The sequence below is a fragment of the Mytilus galloprovincialis genome, chromosome 1, assembly GCF_965363235.1.
Source record: "Mytilus galloprovincialis chromosome 1, xbMytGall1.hap1.1, whole genome shotgun sequence".
Classification (NCBI taxonomy): domain Eukaryota; kingdom Metazoa; phylum Mollusca; class Bivalvia; order Mytilida; family Mytilidae; genus Mytilus; species Mytilus galloprovincialis.
The window spans coordinates 32,661,142-32,682,330 of NC_134838.1; the positions used below are offsets into that span (position 1 = coordinate 32,661,142).

The 21,189-nt window shown below is 30.1% G+C and overlaps 2 protein-coding genes across 5 annotated transcripts in view; both read right to left on the reverse strand.

Moving 5' to 3' along the window:
* Positions 1 to 910: 910 nt before the first annotated feature.
* On the reverse strand, positions 911 to 8,727 carry LOC143081853 (uncharacterized). The gene is made up of 7 exons (XM_076257527.1): positions 8,557 to 8,727; positions 7,989 to 8,177; positions 6,871 to 6,984; positions 6,278 to 6,436; positions 5,440 to 5,580; positions 4,217 to 4,256; positions 911 to 2,998 (listed from the first exon to the last, which is right to left on the reverse strand). Exons 2-7 carry the CDS (start codon positions 8,152 to 8,154, stop codon positions 2,758 to 2,760), a joined length of 861 nt encoding a protein of 286 aa, XP_076113642.1. The 5' UTR covers positions 8,155 to 8,177; positions 8,557 to 8,727; the 3' UTR covers positions 911 to 2,757.
* Positions 8,728 to 12,017: 3,290 nt separating this feature from the next.
* LOC143071788 (uncharacterized) overlaps positions 12,018 to 21,189 on the reverse strand; it is a 72,818-nt gene continuing 63,646 nt past the window's right edge. The window contains exons 6-7 of one of the 4 annotated variants that reach the window (XM_076246384.1): positions 20,259 to 20,300; positions 12,018 to 16,033 (exon numbers count right to left, since the gene is read on the reverse strand). In XM_076246384.1, coding sequence (XP_076102499.1) covers positions 15,481 to 16,033; positions 20,259 to 20,300 — 595 coding nt within the window. In that variant the 3' untranslated portion in view covers positions 12,018 to 15,480. Of the gene's footprint in view, positions 16,100 to 20,258; positions 20,301 to 21,189 lie in introns of all 4 variants that reach the window. The other 3 variants (XM_076246369.1, XM_076246393.1, XM_076246377.1) reach the window with 3 other exon arrangements.

The following is a 21,189-nucleotide window of genomic DNA, read 5'->3' on the forward strand; positions in this document are numbered from 1 at the left end:
CCTTTAGGTCAGTCAACGCCCCCCTCCCTTATGAAAAGTTCTGGATCCGCCACTGTAAACTAATTGATAGTAAATAGCAAATATTATTCATTTTCGTTTTCCTCCCAAAATAACCCAAACTGAAACACGTTAAGCAAGGATGATACATGCTAGAACTCAAAATGATAGCAGAAAGCAAATTCATATACTTTATTTCATAGTCTTTGTATGTTCGAAGTACAGAAAAACACAAACCGGAAGTCTAATCTGACTTAAAGTTTTGTCCAATGACGGGAAAATATCCGGACGCATTCTTTTTCGTTTTTTATCCCAAAATAACCCAAACTTAATGATCATAAGAATGGATGACAAATGCGACTATACATGTTACCTATAGGACACAGAGGCATGATGATTAATTTATTGTGAAAGGAGGAGAAGCGACACCAAAAATGAGGTCTTCTCGTTTAATAGTATAGATAACCCGGATTTGTTTTTTTCCCAATCGATTCACGACTTTTGAACAGCGGTCAACTACTGTTGCCTTTATTTGGATGGTAATCATATTGTTATATTTTACATTGCCATAAAAAGGGGAGGTTTGGCTAGAAAGAAAACCAGGTTCAACCTACCATTTTTTCTTAAAATGTCTTGTACCAAGTCAGGAAAATGGTCATTGTTATATTATAGTTCGTTTCTGTGTGTGTTACATTTGAGTGTTGTATTTCTCTTGTGTCGAAGTTCCCCTCTTATATTTGATGCGTTTCTCTCAGTTTTAGTTTGTAACTCGGATTTGTTTTTCTCTTGATCGATTTATGAATTTCCAACAGCGGTATACTACTGTTGTCTTTATTCATCTTAAAATATCTATAGAAATAAAAGTTGTTTTTTAATCACACGCACGATGTTTTATTTCGAAATTTACAAGTCTTAGTTTCAATAGACTTTGTTCTTAAATCAAATGTATTAACATAAAGATATTGTTAGGGGAGGTAATTGATATACGAAAAAGGCAAAGGAATCAAAACATTGAAAGAATATTCGATAATGTAAAAGTCATTCTAAATTACAAAACTGATAATCTTAATTGCATTCTTCTTGCCCATTGATATATATATACAAAATAACAGTGTTTCACAATTTCCATCAATGAACGGCTAGTGATCAAGGCCCGTATGCATAAACCTACTTAAGTTAAGATTTGTTCCGAACGGAAGATATTTTCTGCATGTCCTACAATAAGTTTCTATTTACAATTGGATATCTAAAGTAAAGTGGTTTTATGCATACGGGTCCAGTTCCGTACCCTGTTAAAAGTTCAACACGTTTGAATATCTTTATTAGTTTGAAATTTGTTTTGAAATCTTATAATCGAATCAATATTTATGTTTATTCTTATTCACCCCTTTTAAAGGATGGTATCACAAATGAGGACGATTTATTTGGGATAATATCATACAGTGTTTATTAGTTTTGTAAAATAAAAATTATAATGAAGAATAAAATGACACGTCTTATTAGGAATGTACATCAGTAAATAAAATAAAATAAATCACAAAACAAAACAGACTAATAACGTTAAGAGTAAGATCCTCATACTCACAAATCAGCCAATCAAGAACCTGGATTAGGTGTTTCAAGTGATCGTTGTATACTACGAGTATTGAGTCAAGTTTATGAACAAAAGGCAACGAGTATTATGAAATTGCGGTATGGGTAGTATAAATGAACATATTTTAATAAAATTAACTAAAACAAGAGCTGTGAAACGAATCATTACGTAAATAAACAAAGAAAATTGAATTTATTTTCGGATTAGTTAAGATTTTAATAAAAAATCGTATATTTGACGACTATGTTACAATATCAATAGAATTCAACATTAGAATTAATTAAAATTCAACTTGCCGTCTAGTTTGTGCGAAACATCTATACGATTCATGTAATAACAGAAGAATTTCTTCTATGGATCATCATCAACTTATAGTTCATTCAACAGAAGATATAACTTTCGATACTTTTATTTTGAACCTTTTAAAAGACTAAATAAACTCATTATAGATACCAGGAATAAATTTCATATATACGCCAGACGCGCGTTTCGTCTACAAAAGACTCATCAGTGACGCTCGAATTCCCAAAAGTTTAAAAAAAGAAAAAAAGAAAAGCCAAATGAAGTGCGAATTTGAAGAGCATTGAGATCCAAAATTCCTAAAAGTGTTGTCAAATACAGCTAAGGTAATCTATGCCTAATGCACCAATAGTAAACATAAAAGGAAGTTGAAAAGTGAAACAATGTAAAAATAAAAAAAGGTTAAATGATTAGAAAAAAAGTATTATACAAATGAAAATATTTAAAACTTATATGTAAATTCTGATGTATATATTGGAATTCTAATGTATAAAAATAAATTTGAAAGAAAAAAGATGGATTAAGTATCAACTACATGGACCATTCAGATTTGGAAATCTGAATACATTTTCCATTCTGGTTAGATATTAAAGTTTTAAACAATCTATACTAAACTAGAAGCTCCCGGTGTTTCAGATGTTTCTGTATCCACAGGGTAACCGTCATCACCAAACTTGGTTGGTTCCTGTAGGTCTACATCTTCGTCGTTACTTGACAATGATCTATTATCGTAGCTTGGAGTTCTATATGGACGCCTTGAATTCGGCTGAAAGTCTCTTTCGCCGTTTCTATAACGATTGTTATCACTGCGGTCGGTACTGTAACGCCTTCCGTCATCTTTATATCTATAATCAATATTGTAATCATCATCCTGCCCTTTTATAATCACTATCATAACGTTTATCATAATCATCATATCTTTCATCATTTCGTCGTCTAAGAAAGTCATCGTCGGCTTTCCACTCTTCGTCGTCATAGGAACCTCTACTGTATTCATCATCGTCCCGATAACCTCTGTCGTAACCATGGTAATCTCTGTCTCTGTAATTATAATTGTCGTATCCTTTGTTCAATGAACCGAAACTCTTATGGACAATGTCCCGAGTACTGTAAAACAATGATGAGTCTTAGCTCATAAATATTTAGATGCATATTAAATTAAAAGGAGAAAGGTGCAAACATATGTGATGTGTCTAGCATATAACACAATAAAGTGCAATTTAAGAATGAATTTGAGCTATCATTACGAGATTATAAAAAAACAAAAGCAAAAACGACTGAGCAACCAAAACCACAGGGCGTGATTTCAGGTGATCTGGTTTAAAAATAATTTAAATTCTAAATCAGAAGCAGAAAAAAAATCCTTAATCTCATATTTTTGTTTAGATTCGGATTTTTCTTCATATCTGAAACTGATCTTTCCATAGTTAAATGGTTAAATTTAGTATGAACAGCAAGATAGACGAAATATGCAATACTCTTCAAATATATTATACATCAATTGAGTGTTCATCATGTTCATTGTGCTTATTCGTTTTATCATTTTTCGTTTCGATTAAAGAGCCAAATTTCATTTTTGAATCATGTATGTGTGCATTTTTTCAAAGCTATAATTATGTCGAGGAGTAAGTATTCTGTGAGTATTCTAAACTAGATTTTATTACATCAAAAGTAAAATCACAAAAATACTGAACCCCGACGAAAATTCAAAACGGAAAGTCCCTAATCAAATAGAAAAATCAAAGGACAAAACACATCAAACGAATAGACACCTGACTTGGTAGAGGCATTTTCAAATGTAGAAAATGGTGGATTGAACCTGGTTTTATAGCACTAAACATCTCGCTTTTATGACAGTCTCATCAAATTCCGTTATTTTTACAACGATGGGTGAACAAAACAGACATAATCGGTGAAATAGTCAAAAAATGGTTATAGCAGTCATCACTGTGTTAAAATCTCAAGACAAACAAACATATACAAAAAACACAAAAAGCATCCATCAAATTAAAAAAAAACATTCTTTGTTTCGCGAATAGTTTGCATAAGATGTATTTGACAAAATCTCTAGGAATTTGTGGTCCGAAATGACCTTTTTTCGTACTTAAGTTTGACCTTTTGATTGTTTTTATTCGAGCGTCATTTGGGAGTATTTAATAGACGAAACGCCCGTCTGCATAAAAAAAAAATAAGACTAGTACCTTTGATAATTACCTTTTTACAACAGGTAAATAATTCGTCACCTGAATTATATATAATATATATTAAAACAACTCTAATACAACATAACGTAAATAAAAGATCACCGATTTGAGACTAACATACCTTCTATCATCTTCATAATCATCTCTTCTTCGAGGTGGAGCTACAAAGACATAGTTATTAATGTTTCATTTGTTTCTTGTCTATTTCAAGTAACATTCCTCATATAATTTGTATCATTGCTTTTAATAATTGTTTGACCTAAATCTCTGACGTCATTTTAAAGTGCTTGACATGATTTTGTAAGATTTTAAAACTAAAATAGTAAGCTGTGTCATATATTTACCTCGTTTACTCCCTTCTTTCAGTTGGGTTATATTAGAACAATAAATAAGACTACTGATATTTTCTGTTAAAAACACAAGGTAAAGTATACCTTCTGACTTGCATCCCTAACGTTAAACAAATTTATGAAGAACGCTCTATTTGCTGTATTTGGCAAAACTTTAAGAAATTTCGGTCCTCAATGCTTTTCAACTTCGTTACTTTATTTGGCCTTTTAAACTTTTTTGGTTTCGAGCGTCACTGATGAGTCTATTGTAGACGAAACGCGCGTCTTGCGTAAATGCCAAATTTATACTGGTGTAATATATCATGAGTTTATTTAATAGTGTAGAAATTATGTGCAGTGTTCTTTGATATTGTTTCTCGATCTACTACTTCTGATTTACGTAATTTATGCATCCCGCCAATGTGGTGTTGTGTTGTAGTGTTATTTTTGTATTCTTGTCTTTCCTTTTTGCTTATGTTCTTTTGTCTACATGCAATATGTTTGTCTTTGTTGACATCATTGTTTGTTTCGACAGTGGTTAAGATTATAACACAATGTTGACTGCTGTACACCTAATTATGATATTATTACCTATTATGTCTGTTTATTGTGTTCACACATTGTTTTTAATATTATATTGAATTGTATGCAACTATCATATGAGAGATTTAGCAATAGAACCAGGTTTAATCTATAACTATCCACATACGGTAATTCCTCACCAGTTTATAAATACGACAGTTGTTTTCCATTCGTTTCATGTGTATGAGCTTTTCATGTTGCCATTTGAAATTTCCTTGGAGAATGGTATTTTTGTTAATTTACTTGTAAACGTATTCGGGATCCATTTTCATGTTCTTAATAAATCAAAAAATACAACTGCCTCATATGTTCTCTTATATCTTTAATGTCTAAACTTCGTAAATTGTAAGGTTTCTGTTTTTATTACTGCCTGGAGTATATAAAAAGTATGAATGTATTATCACTAGGGTAAAAACCCATATATTATAAATACCTGTGTACGGTCTTTCTTTTGTAGGTTCAGGACGTCTTTTGTACAACCGGTAGATAAGTGCAGCTAGTGCAATAATAATCAACACTGATATTACTAATCCAACAAACCAGTTTAAGTTTGCTCCCAAGCTAAATGCTGCTGCTGTTTAAAACAATATTATAGAAATAGTCATAACGGCATTTTAAAGCGATTAAGTTTACTTTCATAAATAATAATGGACAGTAGCTCTAATGTTATAATTTTTGTTTTACTAGTCCCCTGTTTTTACATTTGTTTTAAACAGACATCATGTCTCTTCGTCTTGCTTCCTAGATTCCATTGCTTTAAATATTAAGCTTAATTGATATAATAAGATCTTCGAATAGTGTCTAAATCGGCCTTCATATTGATTATGTTTTTGCATATTTCTATACAGTTATGAATCCTGTAGGTACTAATATGTAGGCATTGCACATGGTTTTCTAAGATTATTTGTGTCGTCACTAAATAAACTGTTGGATATGTAATGTCTGGTATGTAAAGCTTGGTAACATGATTTATTTATCTGTCAAAATTGTTTTTGAACTTCTCAGCTCAGTAACTGGGAGAATTTTTAAATAGACATATTTGTGTGTTTCTTCAATCTATTAGTGATAAAAGAATTGTTCTTTAGTTTATAAAACGAGATGCTAAAAGCATTACATTGTGATAAATAAAAATTTTAAAAAACATTTTAAAAGTGATTTACAATGGAATAAACAAAATAAATGTCACATTAACTCAATATCGATGAAAAAAACGCGAATTATTATTGTTCTACAAAGTACATATGCTCTAAATTCAAATACATTATACATACGTATTCCTTTAGTTTTGATTATATCTATGTCGCTTGAAGCTGTATTCACACAGTTAGTGACAGACAGTCGTACTTCGTAAGATGTCCCTGACTGAAGATTAGCTATACCTATCCAGTTCTTAGATATTTCCTGTTGTGACTGTTGCCAATCAGAACCACCTATAGTAAAACCATCCAAATGTATTTTTCACTATTGGCATTACAGTCACACAATGTCTATATTGTTATTATCAAAAGTGTTTATTGTAAAGGGAACAAGGACTAAAAGTGAAATAAAGTATAACACATATATGAATATAACATAATCTGATAATACATTTTCAATAAATATTTCAGTTTTTGAGAATGTATATCGTACTGCCATTATTAGAAGTGAAGGGCTAAACTTTACTATATTATGTTTAAAGTCTTTGATGAAATGAGGTAAGGGTAAACATAACGATGTTTTGGAATTTGTTAGTTGATTTCATTTATTCTTCTTAATTTTTGTATATCTTCAAATGAAATTTTGGAACAAAAAACAAAATAATCTTCTAAATCTGTAAAATTCAGACCGTTGATTTCTTACATTAGTAAAAATAAAATAATCATACCTTCTTTGAGATAATCAACAAAAGCCACAGTTCCATATTTCCTGGTTAACATAGTCGTCCAGGTAACATTAAAGAATGTTGAATTGGCATTGATGATAGAAAATACAGGTACAACTAAAGATAAAAAGAATCACGTATCAACAGAGAGCCCTTTATTCTTATACGGTGTCTTTCTTACGAGGAATTTCCTTGTCATTCTGTGCTGTAGCTTACCTGTTTTGTGCATGAAACCATCATAATATTTGGATACTTATATACATATAACAATCATGTTGTAGAAAATATAACTACAACTTCTTTCAATATAATTACTTTTAGTATGACTTTTTTTTTAATATAAATTAATTGGTTTTAGATGTATTGTCTTGATGCGCTTTTCATAATTCATTTTCATCAGTTACATTCAAAAGCAAAACCTGAATGACAGGGTTAACCAATACTTGATGAACTATACGACAAAACAGGAACATAAAAACAACAGCCAATATAAAAAAGAAGATGTGGTATGATTGCCAATGAGACATCTGTCCACAAGAGACCAAAATGACACAGACATTAATAATTATAGCTCACCGTACGGCCTTCAACAATGAGCAAAGCCCATATCACATCGTCAGCTATAAGAGGCCCCGATAAGGCAATGTAAAACAATTCAAACGAGAAAACTAACGGCCTTATTTATATAATAAAAATGAACCTATCTTAGTTCAACTGCGCTTGACATTTTAGTTCTTTTTACATAATTTATACATTATCAACATAAATAACATTGATAAAGATCTAATTGAAATAAAAATTTGAAGGTTTATTTCGTATTTGAAGTTTGAGCCTTTGGAGATTTAAACATTAAATATTCTTTTTGAGTAAATATGATGTACATTCATAATCCATAGCAAGGCTTTAAATATACATGTAATAGTTTACAAGAAAACAGTAAGAAACTTTGTGATATCAATTGCTGCAAAAATTCAAAATTTCACAATGTGATACCCGTGCCATTGTAAGTCTTAAGTCTTTATATCACATACATACGTTTCTAAACAGTGAGTTTAAAATTTAAAAAACAATCACACAAACAGAGTTTTCAAACATGAGATAAAAACATATGCTTATCTTACTCATGCTAGCAGTAACAGCTGTTGTTAACTCAATAAATGAAGCTTCACCACGGCCATTTTCAGTTCTTCCCCACATATGAATCCTGTATTTCTGGTTAGCAGTCAGACCATTTAGAACTGTAGTGTTACGACGAGGGTCAACTATCTGTGGATCCATTTCCTGCATTTTGCCAATATCCAATCCCTTCACTTTAGAAAATAATGTCGTCATGAACATTTTATAAAATGCATAAACTTGTACAATGCCACCAAATAAATAAATAGTATCGACATTATGTAGGATTAACATTTTCATTACCGTATGAAGCAAAACATAATTAGTTATATCTTAATGAATAAAAAACATAATCACTGTTAGTCCAATAATATCAAAACGTACATACATGTTCTCGATCCGAAAATACACAATACACCTTCATTCATCTCATCTTTCCGCCGCTGAACTATTAAGAGTTTCTTGCGCCGCTAAGATATGACTTTATCTAGATTTTAACTTTGTGCAATGTATTTTTGAATTTATTAAAGATTGTCTATTTGACAGTTGAAATGACATAACTAGATGATTTACCTGTTTGAAAGGTTACATCATATCCCTGTAAATATGACTTGGTTATATCATTTACTGGTGACTTCAATAGCTCAGGTTTGTTCCAAGTCAGCTCTACAAAGTTACTACCGACAACTAAGGCACTTAAATATTCTCTGTCCTTTCGAGTGTTAGGGTTTCAATCTGTCTATTAAAAATTATATTTCATGGACAAGAAGAAACCTTTCATTTAATTGAGTTGACATACAGAGAAAAATAATTTATAAACATTTTATAATGGTATTGCAAAAACAACATATGTTTTCTTGTATTTAAGTTTTTTGTTATCCTCCCAAAATGTGTTATGTTTTGTCTAGTTAGTTTTCATTTTTGTTTTTTTAAATAAATTATATGTTTGCATACATATACATGCGTTGTAATTTCAAATACAGAGACCAAAGTTACTGAACTCATAATCCGATGACAACCTGACATAGCAATGGCAAAAACATGGAATACGACCTAGAGGCAGGTAACATTAACAAAACACAACATAGAAAACTGAGAGATATGTACTCCTTATGCAGGAGCTACTGAAATGATACTTAATACAGAGATTAGGTGCGAACAACATAGTCACAAAACTTACTTACTGAGAGGACAAAAAAAGTCATTAACTATACAGTGACGATACGGTTTAAGAATAAGGATAGTTTCCTTTGTTCTTCCTAAGAAACTTATACATGTGCAACAACACCTTCAGTTATCTCCTCCAGTAGCAACAAGAACACTTTAATTCTTAGTTACTTTTCTTTTCGGTGACAAATCAACTCATCATAGATACCTAGAATCAAATTAAATACTTACGCCAGACGCGTGTTTTGTCTACAAAAGACTCATCAGTGACGTTCGAATCAAAAATATTATAAAAGGCCAAATAAAGTACGAAGTTGAAGAGCATTGAGGATTAAAAATTACTAAAAGTTTTGCCAAATACAGCTAAGGTAATCTATTCCTGCAGTAGAAAAGCCTTAGTTTTTCGACAATTCAAAGTTTTGTAAAAGACACAATATAACATAATGCTGACTAAATATTGTTACCTCCTCTTGCAGTGACAAATGACACAATAGCACTTGGTCCGCTGACATAATGTGTATTCATCACAAAAATATGTGCCTCCATATAAGTGTATGGTAGTAAATCTTTCACGGTGTACAAATTCAGTGGAAAACTTTTTTCGACCCTTTTTAGAAGTCAACCGGATGTGACGTACTATGATTTGATGGTATTACGTATTAAACCTTAGGTAGCAATAAACAGTTTGGAAAAAATATTAAAATTTGCCCTTATAAATTTTACCATCCCATTTTCATTGCTTTCTTGCAATATCAAGCTTACTGTTTGTGTCATATATGGGCATATGTATGTAATCAGAATCTTCCATAGATTTTATATCCAGTATATAAAATGGTAAAATATAATTTCTTTTGGGTGTATCCATGGCAACAATCTGCATTTATTTGTTATAAAATATTGCAAAAAGAGGGGAAAAGATGTCACATATTTCCCCAAAATTTGGCTAAAAGTAGAATTTCAATCGCTTGAAGTAATATCTTTTCTGAAACTGTGTACATATATCATTCAGCAAATCCAAGGAAAATCATATGTCTTTCGTCTCATTTTTTTGTAAAATTGCGTCAAACACTTCGTGTAGAAAAAAAGTGTTTGTAAACATTACATTAATTTCTGGACCGATGGCCGGTCTAGCTATGAAAATATGGATTGTCAAACAGAAGACAGCCCATAAAACATGTAAAAAATAATCTTGATGCACTTATAAACCACCTTTGAAGGCTAAATTAGCACTCAGCTGTCTAAAAATGAATTTTATTACACAATAACTTTCCTATTTGAAAAATCCACAGGGGCCAAAATGCGAAACTAAACTGCTAACTGTGTATTGCTACCTTAACATCATTGGCTTCCAGTATTTATCCCGAATGCGGTAAAAATAATATTGAGTAAGACATCAAAGATACCATGCTTAGAATATAGAATGTCAAACGTGTTTCCTGAGCATAACACTTAAACGAGATCCTCTAAAGTATTTGGACAAATCAAGTCACACGTTAACAATCATTAAACACTGATCATTCCAAACAAATTGTTTAGTTAACTAGTAAATCAACAGATTTACTTCAGTAATATTCCTCAAACTCATTCTTTTCTTTGAAATATAAACTACTTATTAAGAAGGGATATAGTTACGATACTGTTGTCAAGTCATTAAAGATTGCATATTTTGGCGTTAATATTGATTCACTTATAGGGTCTTTGCATCGGAACTAAACACATTTATTAAAAAACCAGTTGTTGGCATGACACGGGTTATGTTCTTCTCATATATGTTATGATGGTATGATACTAAACCCCTAACGGGAAGGATTGTGCCTGATGTTCATATGATGAAATCATAATCTTTCAGTCAGTTTAATTAAAGTCTGGAGCTGGCATGTCAGTTAACTGCTAGTAGTCTGTTGTTATTTATGTATTATTGTCATTTTGTTCATTTTCTTTTGTTACATCTTCTGACATCAGACTCGGACTTCTCTTGAACTGAATTTTAATGTGCGTATTGTTATGCGTTTACTTTTCTACATTGGCTAGAGGTATAGGGGGAGGGTTGAGATCTCACACACATGTTAAACCCCGCCGCATTTTGGCGCCTGTCCCAAGTCAAGAGCCTCTGGCCTTTGTTAGTCTTGTATTATTTTAATTTTAGTTTCTTGTGTACAATTTGGAAATTAGTATGGAGGTCATTATCACTGAACTAGTATATATTTGTTTAGGGGCCAGTTGAAGGACGCCTCCGGGTGCGGGAATTTCTCGCTACATTGAAGACCTGTTGGTGCCCTTCTGCTGTTGTTTTTTTCTATGGTCGGGTTGTTGTCTCTTTGGCACATTCCCCATTTCCATTCTCAATTTTACTAATCGTAAATAGACAAAATACATTTTATTATAAGAAACTCTTGGATTCACTTACTACTTTCTCCAGAATAAATTGTATGTACAATGAGTGCTGCAGAACTATCTCCGTGTTCATTTGGCCCATAGAGTTCGTGTATAGTTTTAAAAGTTGGGCAAACAGTTTTGCTGTTTCAGCAAAATTGAGTAACATAGCAGAGTAGATGATAATCTAAATAAAATATTATTTTCTAGTTTGTTACACAGGCAAAAACATAGGCAGATTTGGTTTGTCATTTTGATGTGTAGTTCTTTCCAAGTTAGGATGAATTGATTTTGGCCCCCAGCTGTTCAAATGCCACTAATGAGTGCTATATAGATATAGGAAGATTTCCAATATGGTCATAAGAACCATCTTGAACCATCTTGAATCGTTATTTCTAAGCCTTGTATCTTTGATGACTATTTGTCTATTTAGTTAAATTTCTGTAAATTTGTCATATACTTCTGGTTTTCCATCATTAGAAAAGAAAAGAAAATTTATGAATATAAGGTTTTATTGATAAAATCTCAGATCTAGTAATGTACAAGTATAATTATCAATGATTTGGTATAAAATATTGGTAAAATGATATGTTCATATGGAATGTATAGTATATTAAAGAGAGTATGTACAATGATGATCAAAACATCACACTCTTTCATGGGAATGTAAATAATGCTCACATAAAAAAATTCAAGATATGTGTATATACATAATAATCAATGCCTTAATATTGCAGTAAACAATTGCTTTCTAAAATTAAAATCGTGTTATAAAAAATATCAATAACCAAAAAAAGTAAAACATGTCATCAGAGACAAGAGTATCAGATCTGTGTTACAGTTTTTTCAAATAACTTTATTTCTGAAGAATATAATCTCATTTAAAGAACAGTTGATATACTTCTCATGGAAATGAATTCTTATTTAGATAATGCAGAAAAAAGGGATAATATAACAAAATGAATAAAAATAGAATTTTTAATTTTTACTAAATTGAACAACATAATAAAATCTCTTAATTCTTTTATTAAATGCCAATAACACTATTGCATGTTATCCTCTAAGTGATTGAAAATTATATAATCTCATAGATTCAATTACATTTAATAGTACAACAACAGTATTGATGTTTCTAAAAAACAAAAACAGATTTTAGTGTCAAGCACTTCATAACAGTAATTGTACAAATAGTTCCCAGTCTTAATCATAAATAAAGAATAGCGACAATAAAGACAAAATATGAAAATTGGAGTCAGAGATTGCATTATTTTTTTGGGTAAATTCAAAAATTCCCCCCAAAAAAGGAGTATTTTTAAAACATGTGAACTTAATTGAGGATTCTTGACATATTTTGTATAAAGTGTGATTCATTTTGCTTTTATTACAGTTTGAATGGAATTCTTATTTTAAAAAATATTAAACAAAAAAACAATATTCTTCAGATGTGTTTGCCTTCAATCAAAACCAAAGATAAAATAAATTGTTAAAAAAAATTAATATAAAATTTGATAAATGATGTAAATACATATAAAATCCATGCAACTTCCTTGATATGTTCAATAACACTTGAATAAGCTCCATTATCTAGATATGGTCAAATAAAACTTTATATATTTAAAAATGCTGCTAAAGCCTAATCATTCTACCTCTATGATATGAAAAGTGTTCAGTTCGGTTAGCTTTTGTTTAATGTTTTAAAGCTGTTGAGAAAAAAAATGACAAGTATTTGTGGTCACAATCAAAATTTCAAACATTTTATATTATAATCCATCTGTTTCTTTAAAGGAAATGTGTTTTACTTGAATATAAATAACAACTGTTAGTCTAATTGTCTACTATATACATTAATATATGTTAATACGTTAGAAGCTGTCTTGATAAAAAAAAATGCCTCCAATACCTATGCGATTCAAACTTAATGAATTTCTTGACATATACAAAAATGTAAATTGATGGTATACAAAATCTCAGTCATAAAAAAAATCAATTGAAAAGAATGAACAATATCATAAAATGTTTTACTATATACTCAGTATTTTCAAATAGATTCAAAATATATATTCTCAGAAATAAATTTCAATAATCTCAGATACCAATGATATCTTAATCAAAATGGGGTACCGTAATGTATTTCATAATCTCAAAGATACTAATTATGAGTAACTTGCTAGGAATTTAGTAGGATATTCCATAATCTCAAAAATACCAATGCATATATTTCAAATTGGAATTAGGTAAAATATTTTGTAATCTCATATACCAATGCATATCTTATTAAGAATTTGGTAAAATAGTCATTAATCTCAAAGGTACCAATAAATATCTTATTTGGAATTTAGTAAAGTATTAAAAAATCTCAGATACAAATGCATCTCTTAAATGGTATTTGGTAAAATATTCTATAATCTCAAAGATACTTATTGCATATCTAAATTAGAATTTGGTAAAATATTCAATAATCTCAAAGATACTTATTGCATATCTAAATTAGAATTTGGTAAAATATTCAATAATCTCAAAGATACCAATTGCATCTTATTTCGAATTTGATAAAATAGTATAATCTCAAAGATACCAATTGCATATCGCATTTGGAATTTGGTAAAATATTCAATAATCTTAAAGATACCAATGCATATATATCAATTGGAATTTAGTTAAGTAGCCAATAACCTGAAAGATACCAATGAATATCTGAATTGGAATTGTCAAAATAATCCATATTCTCAAAAACACTTGGAAAAAGAAGAGTATTTTAAAGAATAATTATGCTTATAATTTCAAGAGTATCAGTTACAGGAAAGAAACATACATTCAATCTGTCAAGAAATCAAGTAAATTCAATGCCTTATAATCATAATATAAATATTAAAAGTTTGGAGACTTCAAGCTGATTCTTGTGATAAATTTCATCTAAAAACTCCACAACCAATTTAGAAGGATATCTTGTCCTTCAAACTTTCCAAATTACATTTAAATGAATAAATGTAAATAAGAGACCCCTGAATAAATTACATTTACAACCATTAAATTGAATTACTATCTTTTTCCAAAATAGGTAAAAAGCATAAAAAAAAAGTTATTTTATGGCACATGATATGTAACAACCTCAAAATTATCACTAAACTTGTAATATATACTATGTACATAGATGAATGAAGAGAAATGTGTTCATTTTTTTCATCTAGGCCTTTCATAACTAATGATAACAACAAAAATACACAATTTTTAACCTTTTAACTTGAAAGGAAGAAGAAACATATAATAAAATCTTGTGCATGACTTATTCAAGAATGGTTTTCCCTTTCTGATGTCTGAAAACAACTGAAGGTACAGAAGAAAATTGCATAGTTTTCATCATGAAAAATCTACTATCAAAGTGTATTTCCCTTGATATGGATTATGGAGAATGTAACATTATCAATGGTCGGTTTTCAATTGTATTTTCCAATAAGTTTGGCTAAAAATCCTTAAATAATATAAAAATTTCTTTTGCATCGCAAAGTTTTTTTTAACAATTAATTGAGAGTTTGAAATATCATGATTATAAAATATGCAAAAATAAATGCTTTTGTATTCAGATACTGCCTCCCTATTTTGTGTAGTACATGTTTTCATCTATGAGTGAAATATGAACTCATGCTTTATTTGTACAAATTATGGAAGCCATTTTGTGTCACTTGATTAGCACTTAAAAACTATTTCTCATTTGCAACAATCAAAACAAGATGATCTGCTAAAACATGTAGTACCGTTATTCAAAAGTGGCACAAATCGTGACAAATGAAATACAAAATTTACTAATTATATACAATTTATGACATAATCAATTTTGATCAAAGTTTATATCAACAAGAAGTGTAAGGAAAATATCAACAAAAAAAATTCTTATAACCACCTATATGGACTATGCATAATGGTTTGAATATAGTTTCTCAGTGAGAAATGTTTTCAGATTTATACAAAACTAGATGTCCCAGGAGTTTTTGGGGTTTGTGGCGTAGTATCGATGGGGTAACCATCAGCATCAAATTTATTTGGTTCCCTGATATCTACCTCTTCCCCGTAACTTGGTGGTCTGTTGTCGTAGCTTGGTGTCCTGTCGTAATCGGGTCGTCTTGAGTAAGGCTCATAATCTTTATCATCATCTCCATAGCGGACCTTATCACTGTGGTCGCTGTACCGTCTCTTCTCATCCTCATAGTCATCATCATAACGTCTGTCTCTATCATCATATCTCCCTCTGTCATCATAATCATCATCCCGCCTCCTGTCATCATAATCATCATCTCTCCTATCATAATCATCATCACGGCGATCGTAATCATCATCACGACGATCATAATCATCATTATCATACTGTTTATCATAACTATCGTTATATCCTCTCCTATCATAATCATCATATCTGTCCCCTTCATATCCCTTCTTGTCGTAATCATCGTCCCTTCGTCGATCGTAGTCGTCATCCCTGTTGAAACCGCCATCATCATCATGGTATTCTCTGTCACTGTAATTATAATTGTCGTATCCTTTGTTCAAAGAACCTGAACTCTTATGGACAATGTCCTGAGTACTGTAAAATAACACATAATGAATCTTAGCTGAGAGATGATTAGTTAGTAAAGCAAGAGGAAGAAATGTGCAAACATGCTGTATGTTGTGTACAAACAACACAAGGCAATTGTAATGTTATTCTCTTTTATCTTACTTCATTCTTTTGGAGAGAAAGACTATTTTCAATTTTGTAAAAGTAATACAATAATCTAATACATTAAAAGCACAGTAAATTAGAGATCCCTTATAATTGAAGGGTTCTGCTACAAGTGGTTTTCTGCTTTATAAGATTTTTTTAGCAATTTCCCTTGATGTATATTGAGATTCCTAATCATATTTCACAATTCACAATAATATAAGAATGATATAAAAGTAAAAGGCTTAACGAATCAATTATTGCTACCTCAATTATTTCTACCTGTTAACATGGCCTAGAATTCGCCTAATTCATATAATTTTTTTTCAATATTTGTTTGCAATTTTAAATACTTTTCTGTAAAAAAACATAATTTAAAGTACAGTCAAACAAATAAAATTTGATTTCAATGGATATAATTGACTAAAGCTCATCAGATAAATAGGCTCTTAAACCAATGTTAGTGAGCTTTTTTCTAATGTTAAAATGTGTCAATCTACCAATCATATATGTGTTTTAGTTAGTTCTACTTTTGTTTGTTCTTATTTGGCATTTCTGGAAAAAAAAGAGCATCAAATTCCCTTTCCAACACATTGAAATAAGTTTCATCAAACATAATTCATAAACTAAACAAATAATCTGCATGCATTCAAACATTTAACATGTACGTGCAAGTCAATTTATTTATACATTTTTAACATGCAGAATTCCCTTAACAATTTTTGGTATGAAATAACATTACAACTGCCTAGAGGGATTCTATATCAAGCATTAGTAGAGCAATAGCCTGCACAGAAACACACAAACACAATTACACACATGTAGGGTGGTTATACACAATGCAAGCAAAGACTGTTGTTATATATGCTGAATGAATATTTGAAAACCTATTGTTTAGAGGAGTGTGAAACTTAATTTGGATAAATGTTTCAAGGATTAATTTGAGTTGAAAATAGTCTGGCAAAAGAATATTCTTATCCATGAATTTCAAAACTTTCTCACCAGCTCTAAAGTTACTAAAATTTGTAAAAAACAGTTAGAAACAACTTTTGCCGAAAAAAGATCTTCCTTCTTTAATATTTTGATAATGAACTTCAAAAAACCTTTTTCTCTTATTAAGCCAAAACAGAGCAATTCTCAGATATTTTTTTTTATTCATTGACAGCCTCTCATGTTTAAGAAAGAAATACGGATAGAAAAAGATATAGAGAATGACAGAAGAGAAAATTAAATGAAGGACAAATACAAAATGTAAATTGTGAGACATAAAATGTGGCCAATTATTTCAAACAGTCTCAAAGTCTCAAAGTTAACTTGTAAACTATTTGTTTCATCATTATAAGATATTTATGGATAGAAGACATGTTCATAATAATTCAACCAACAAATTAATAGAAAAACAATTTCATCTGTTCAATGTTCATGCTATGATACTGATACAATGTTGATCCTTTAAATTTTCTAATTTAATTTTTAAATCTTTTTTAAATTATTTCAAAGGCCTTGTGAGAAACCAAATTGTTCCAGTCAATCAGTTTAACTGCAATTTGGTAAAACATATTAGTAAAATGGTTTTGAGAAAGGACGAAGCTGTTTTAATATATGAACAGTATCAAAAATAGAAACATTTTTTTATTTATTTTTTTTTGCTCTTCATAGATCTTCATACGTCTGTTTGACAAAAAGTCATGATAATAAAGACAAAAAGCCAGTTCCAATATTTCTGAAGATATACTGGATTTATAGTTGTAGCAGATGTAGTGCAAAATTGAAACACAAACATGAGAAAACAAGACAGTTGTGCATTTTTATGATTAAGAGTGATAAAGATGTTGTCCATTTTGTCACAAAACTAGCATTCACATGATCATAAATTTGATAATGACAGATTTCCTTCTTAAATAGAAAAAAGTTTTCAAAAAACATCAAGTTTTATTTTTGGCTATTGTTTTTTTTTTAATAAAATGTTGGTCTTGAGTTATTCATTATAATTTGGATTTGTTTATTTAGTTCTATGATAAAATGGAAACATCCTGAGTACACAGAAAATGATATAAGCAGAAGTAGTATGGTAAGATTCAATGTTATTCACAGTACTCGTATCATTTATAAAATATGCCATTTGTATACAGTGGAAATGTATTAATGGTCAGATTTTCTAGATCTATTATACGTTTCTCAAAACTGATATATTTTGACTATTTGATGTGACTGTCATACAAGTGAGAGGTTTAGCACTATAAAACCAAATTCAATCCACCATTTTCTACATTTAAAAATGCCTGTACCAAGTCAGGAATATGACAGTTGTTGTCCATTCATTTGATGTGTTTTATCATTTGATTTTGCCATTTGATTTAAATAACTTTTTTATTAAATAAGAATCAAAATTAAAATTAAAACAAATAAAATTATTGATGAAAAAAAACATTTAAGACACCTTTAACCATTAATCAATTTGATAGTAAAAAAAAAATGCAATTGAAATAAAACAAACCTTCTTATTTTCCATTTGTAAGTAGTTAAATAAAAATGTAAAATAAACAAAATCATAACAATTATCACTATAATTACACAGATAAACTATAAACACTATGAATAAAGCAGTGCAAAACATGATAAGCGTGTAAAGTCTCATTCTTCAGTTCATGCAAAATGAGCAGAGTACCAGCATAGTTCCAGTTTAACCTTGTTCCCATAAACTAGTTTTCAAGTGGCCATTTCAGAATCTAAAGAACTATGGGTCATTTTATCATTCAAACCCCAAAACATCATTTCCTTGGTTGAATTCCCATTGTTTATGACACTTTAAAACCAATCACTAAAGGTGTTCCTTTTTGAAAGTATTACCCAGAATGCATTAAGATTCTGAAATGGTGAATTCATGCACACTATGATCAAGATGCCTCTTTCTACTGTGATTTTTTTTAAATTTCAATTATCATCAGAAATGACAGATTATTACTTCTATCTGAATGCTTCTTAGTAAGTTCTTATATTTTTCTTGCTCACCAATATAAATCAACAAAAGATCAATGAATACTGGAAAACTAGTGATAAATACATTTTGTACTCAGGTTACTAAGCAATCAATACCCACAAATTAAAGACAGGTATTTATCTAGTAATAACTCGCGCTCAGTTATGTCAAAAACCAGGAAAATAAAGGCAACAAATACCAAAGGAACATTCCAACTTTACTTACAAGTCCAAAAAACCTGAAAAAGCCATGGCAAAAAAAAAACAAACCAAAAGGCATACAAAACACTACATAAAAAACTAAAGCCTGAGCAACAGGTAGTTTTAATGACAAATGCAAAATGTCTGCAGTTTTTTGTGACAGAAAGACCAAATCATGATTAAGTCCATACAACTTTCGAAGACATGACATCAAATTACCACGAAAAACCTTTATTTCAGTAGCTTCTCTGAAAACTCATTACCCCTATCAAGAAATCATGTAAGGAAACCAACCTTTTGAACACCATCTCAACTGAAAAATATAGACACTGAATGCAGGTAGGTGCTGCTGGCTTATTGTTACAATAAAATCAAAAGATCCAAACGGGAAAACGTCTGCTTTTAATTAAGGTTTTCAGTCAAATTTTCTGAAATGCACCTCCAGTGAACCAATTTTTCAATTGATTTAAGGTCTAAGGTGGCTCAGATTTTTGCTGAAGAAACCTAAAATATTTTAAATCCATAGAAAAAAATCAACAAAGTTCCTTCAAATGTCAACACATGACCCTTCAATAGAAATAAAGGCATTCGTTTCCAAGATAAATCATGGCAAGACAATTTATGAACATGCATTTTCATTTTACAAAATGAAGCCACCAAACCTTGCAATGAGATGAATAAACTAAAATGTGAATTTCTGAAAACTGCAAGCAGCATTTCAAAGAAAAATGAAATCTTGGTTGTTGCAGCCACTGAAAATAGCACTATTTGCAGTAATAATTGTATCTGAAAGAGGCAACTTAAAAAAGCAGTCAGAAAAACCAAAGCAAAGCAAGTAGCAGATCTAGAGGCAGTTGATAACCTTGTAGACCCCCGTCTTGGTGTTGGAGAATATTTAACATCCCTGAAATTACCAAACACTCACATCATAGTTAGCGAAAAATAAAGAAAAGGGTTTAGAAGCGAGACTGTTTCTGAATATTCTTTTTCAATTGCTCTTTTCTATTCCCTTTTCTATGGTCTTGCTAGAAAACTGTATTTCTGATATTTATAATTTTCCTCATAAGATTTGAATTTTGATTTTTATAACAGGTTATCAGTACCCATAGTAGTTGTTATATCAAATGTAAAATAAAGAATAAAAACTGTGATTTTGAAAATATTTGTTTTTCTATCCTAGTTTAGTATAGTGTTAACTAAATGTATTTATGTATGCAAAATCCTAATTTCTAATATTTAATTGTGGGAAGTTGCCATTAAAAAATGGAATCCACGTCATATGTATAAGATAATATAAAATTCCAAAAAATATTTGATAGATATTAACTTGTTTTTACCTAATCCAATATTGATGCATTATTAACTGGTATTAACAAAATAAGCACACACCCAACATGTATATCAGAACTACAGATTGACTGGATCAAGAATTAAAATGGATAGCAAATAGGGTAACAACAAAATTCAGTTAAAAAACACAGTTAAAAATCAAAAATTAACAAACTAACGCAATACAAATTCAGTAAAAAGAAGAGAATTTTATATATAATGTTAAATCTACCTTTTTGATCATGAAAAGATCAGGTAAATATTAAAATGGCAATTCAATATTTTAAACCAAATGCTCTATGAAACTGAACAGAAGAATGATTTAATTTATTATCTTTTCACAATTTTCCATTTCTAGAATCAAAGTATTTAACACCAGTTTCATATATCTGATATACATGTGAAACACTACACCGAAATTATATTTGCTTGGTTTAAACATATCTATAACAGTATAAGGTATA

What these genes read in the sequence shown, in the direction of transcription:
- LOC143081853 (XM_076257527.1), bottom strand. Translation starts at nt 8,154, where the DNA reads ATGCAGGAAATGGATCCACAGATAGTTGACCCTCGTCGTAACACTACA. An exon ending in AAAAGAAAGACCGTACACAG is followed by an intron (nt 4,257 to 5,439) that starts GTATTTATAATA and finishes ATGTCTTTGTAG; the next exon opens with CTCCACCTCGAAGAAGAGAT. An exon ending in GATTATGAAGATGATAGAAG is followed by an intron (nt 2,999 to 4,216) that starts GTATGTTAGTCT and finishes ATTGTTTTACAG; the next exon opens with TACTCGGGACATTGTCCATA.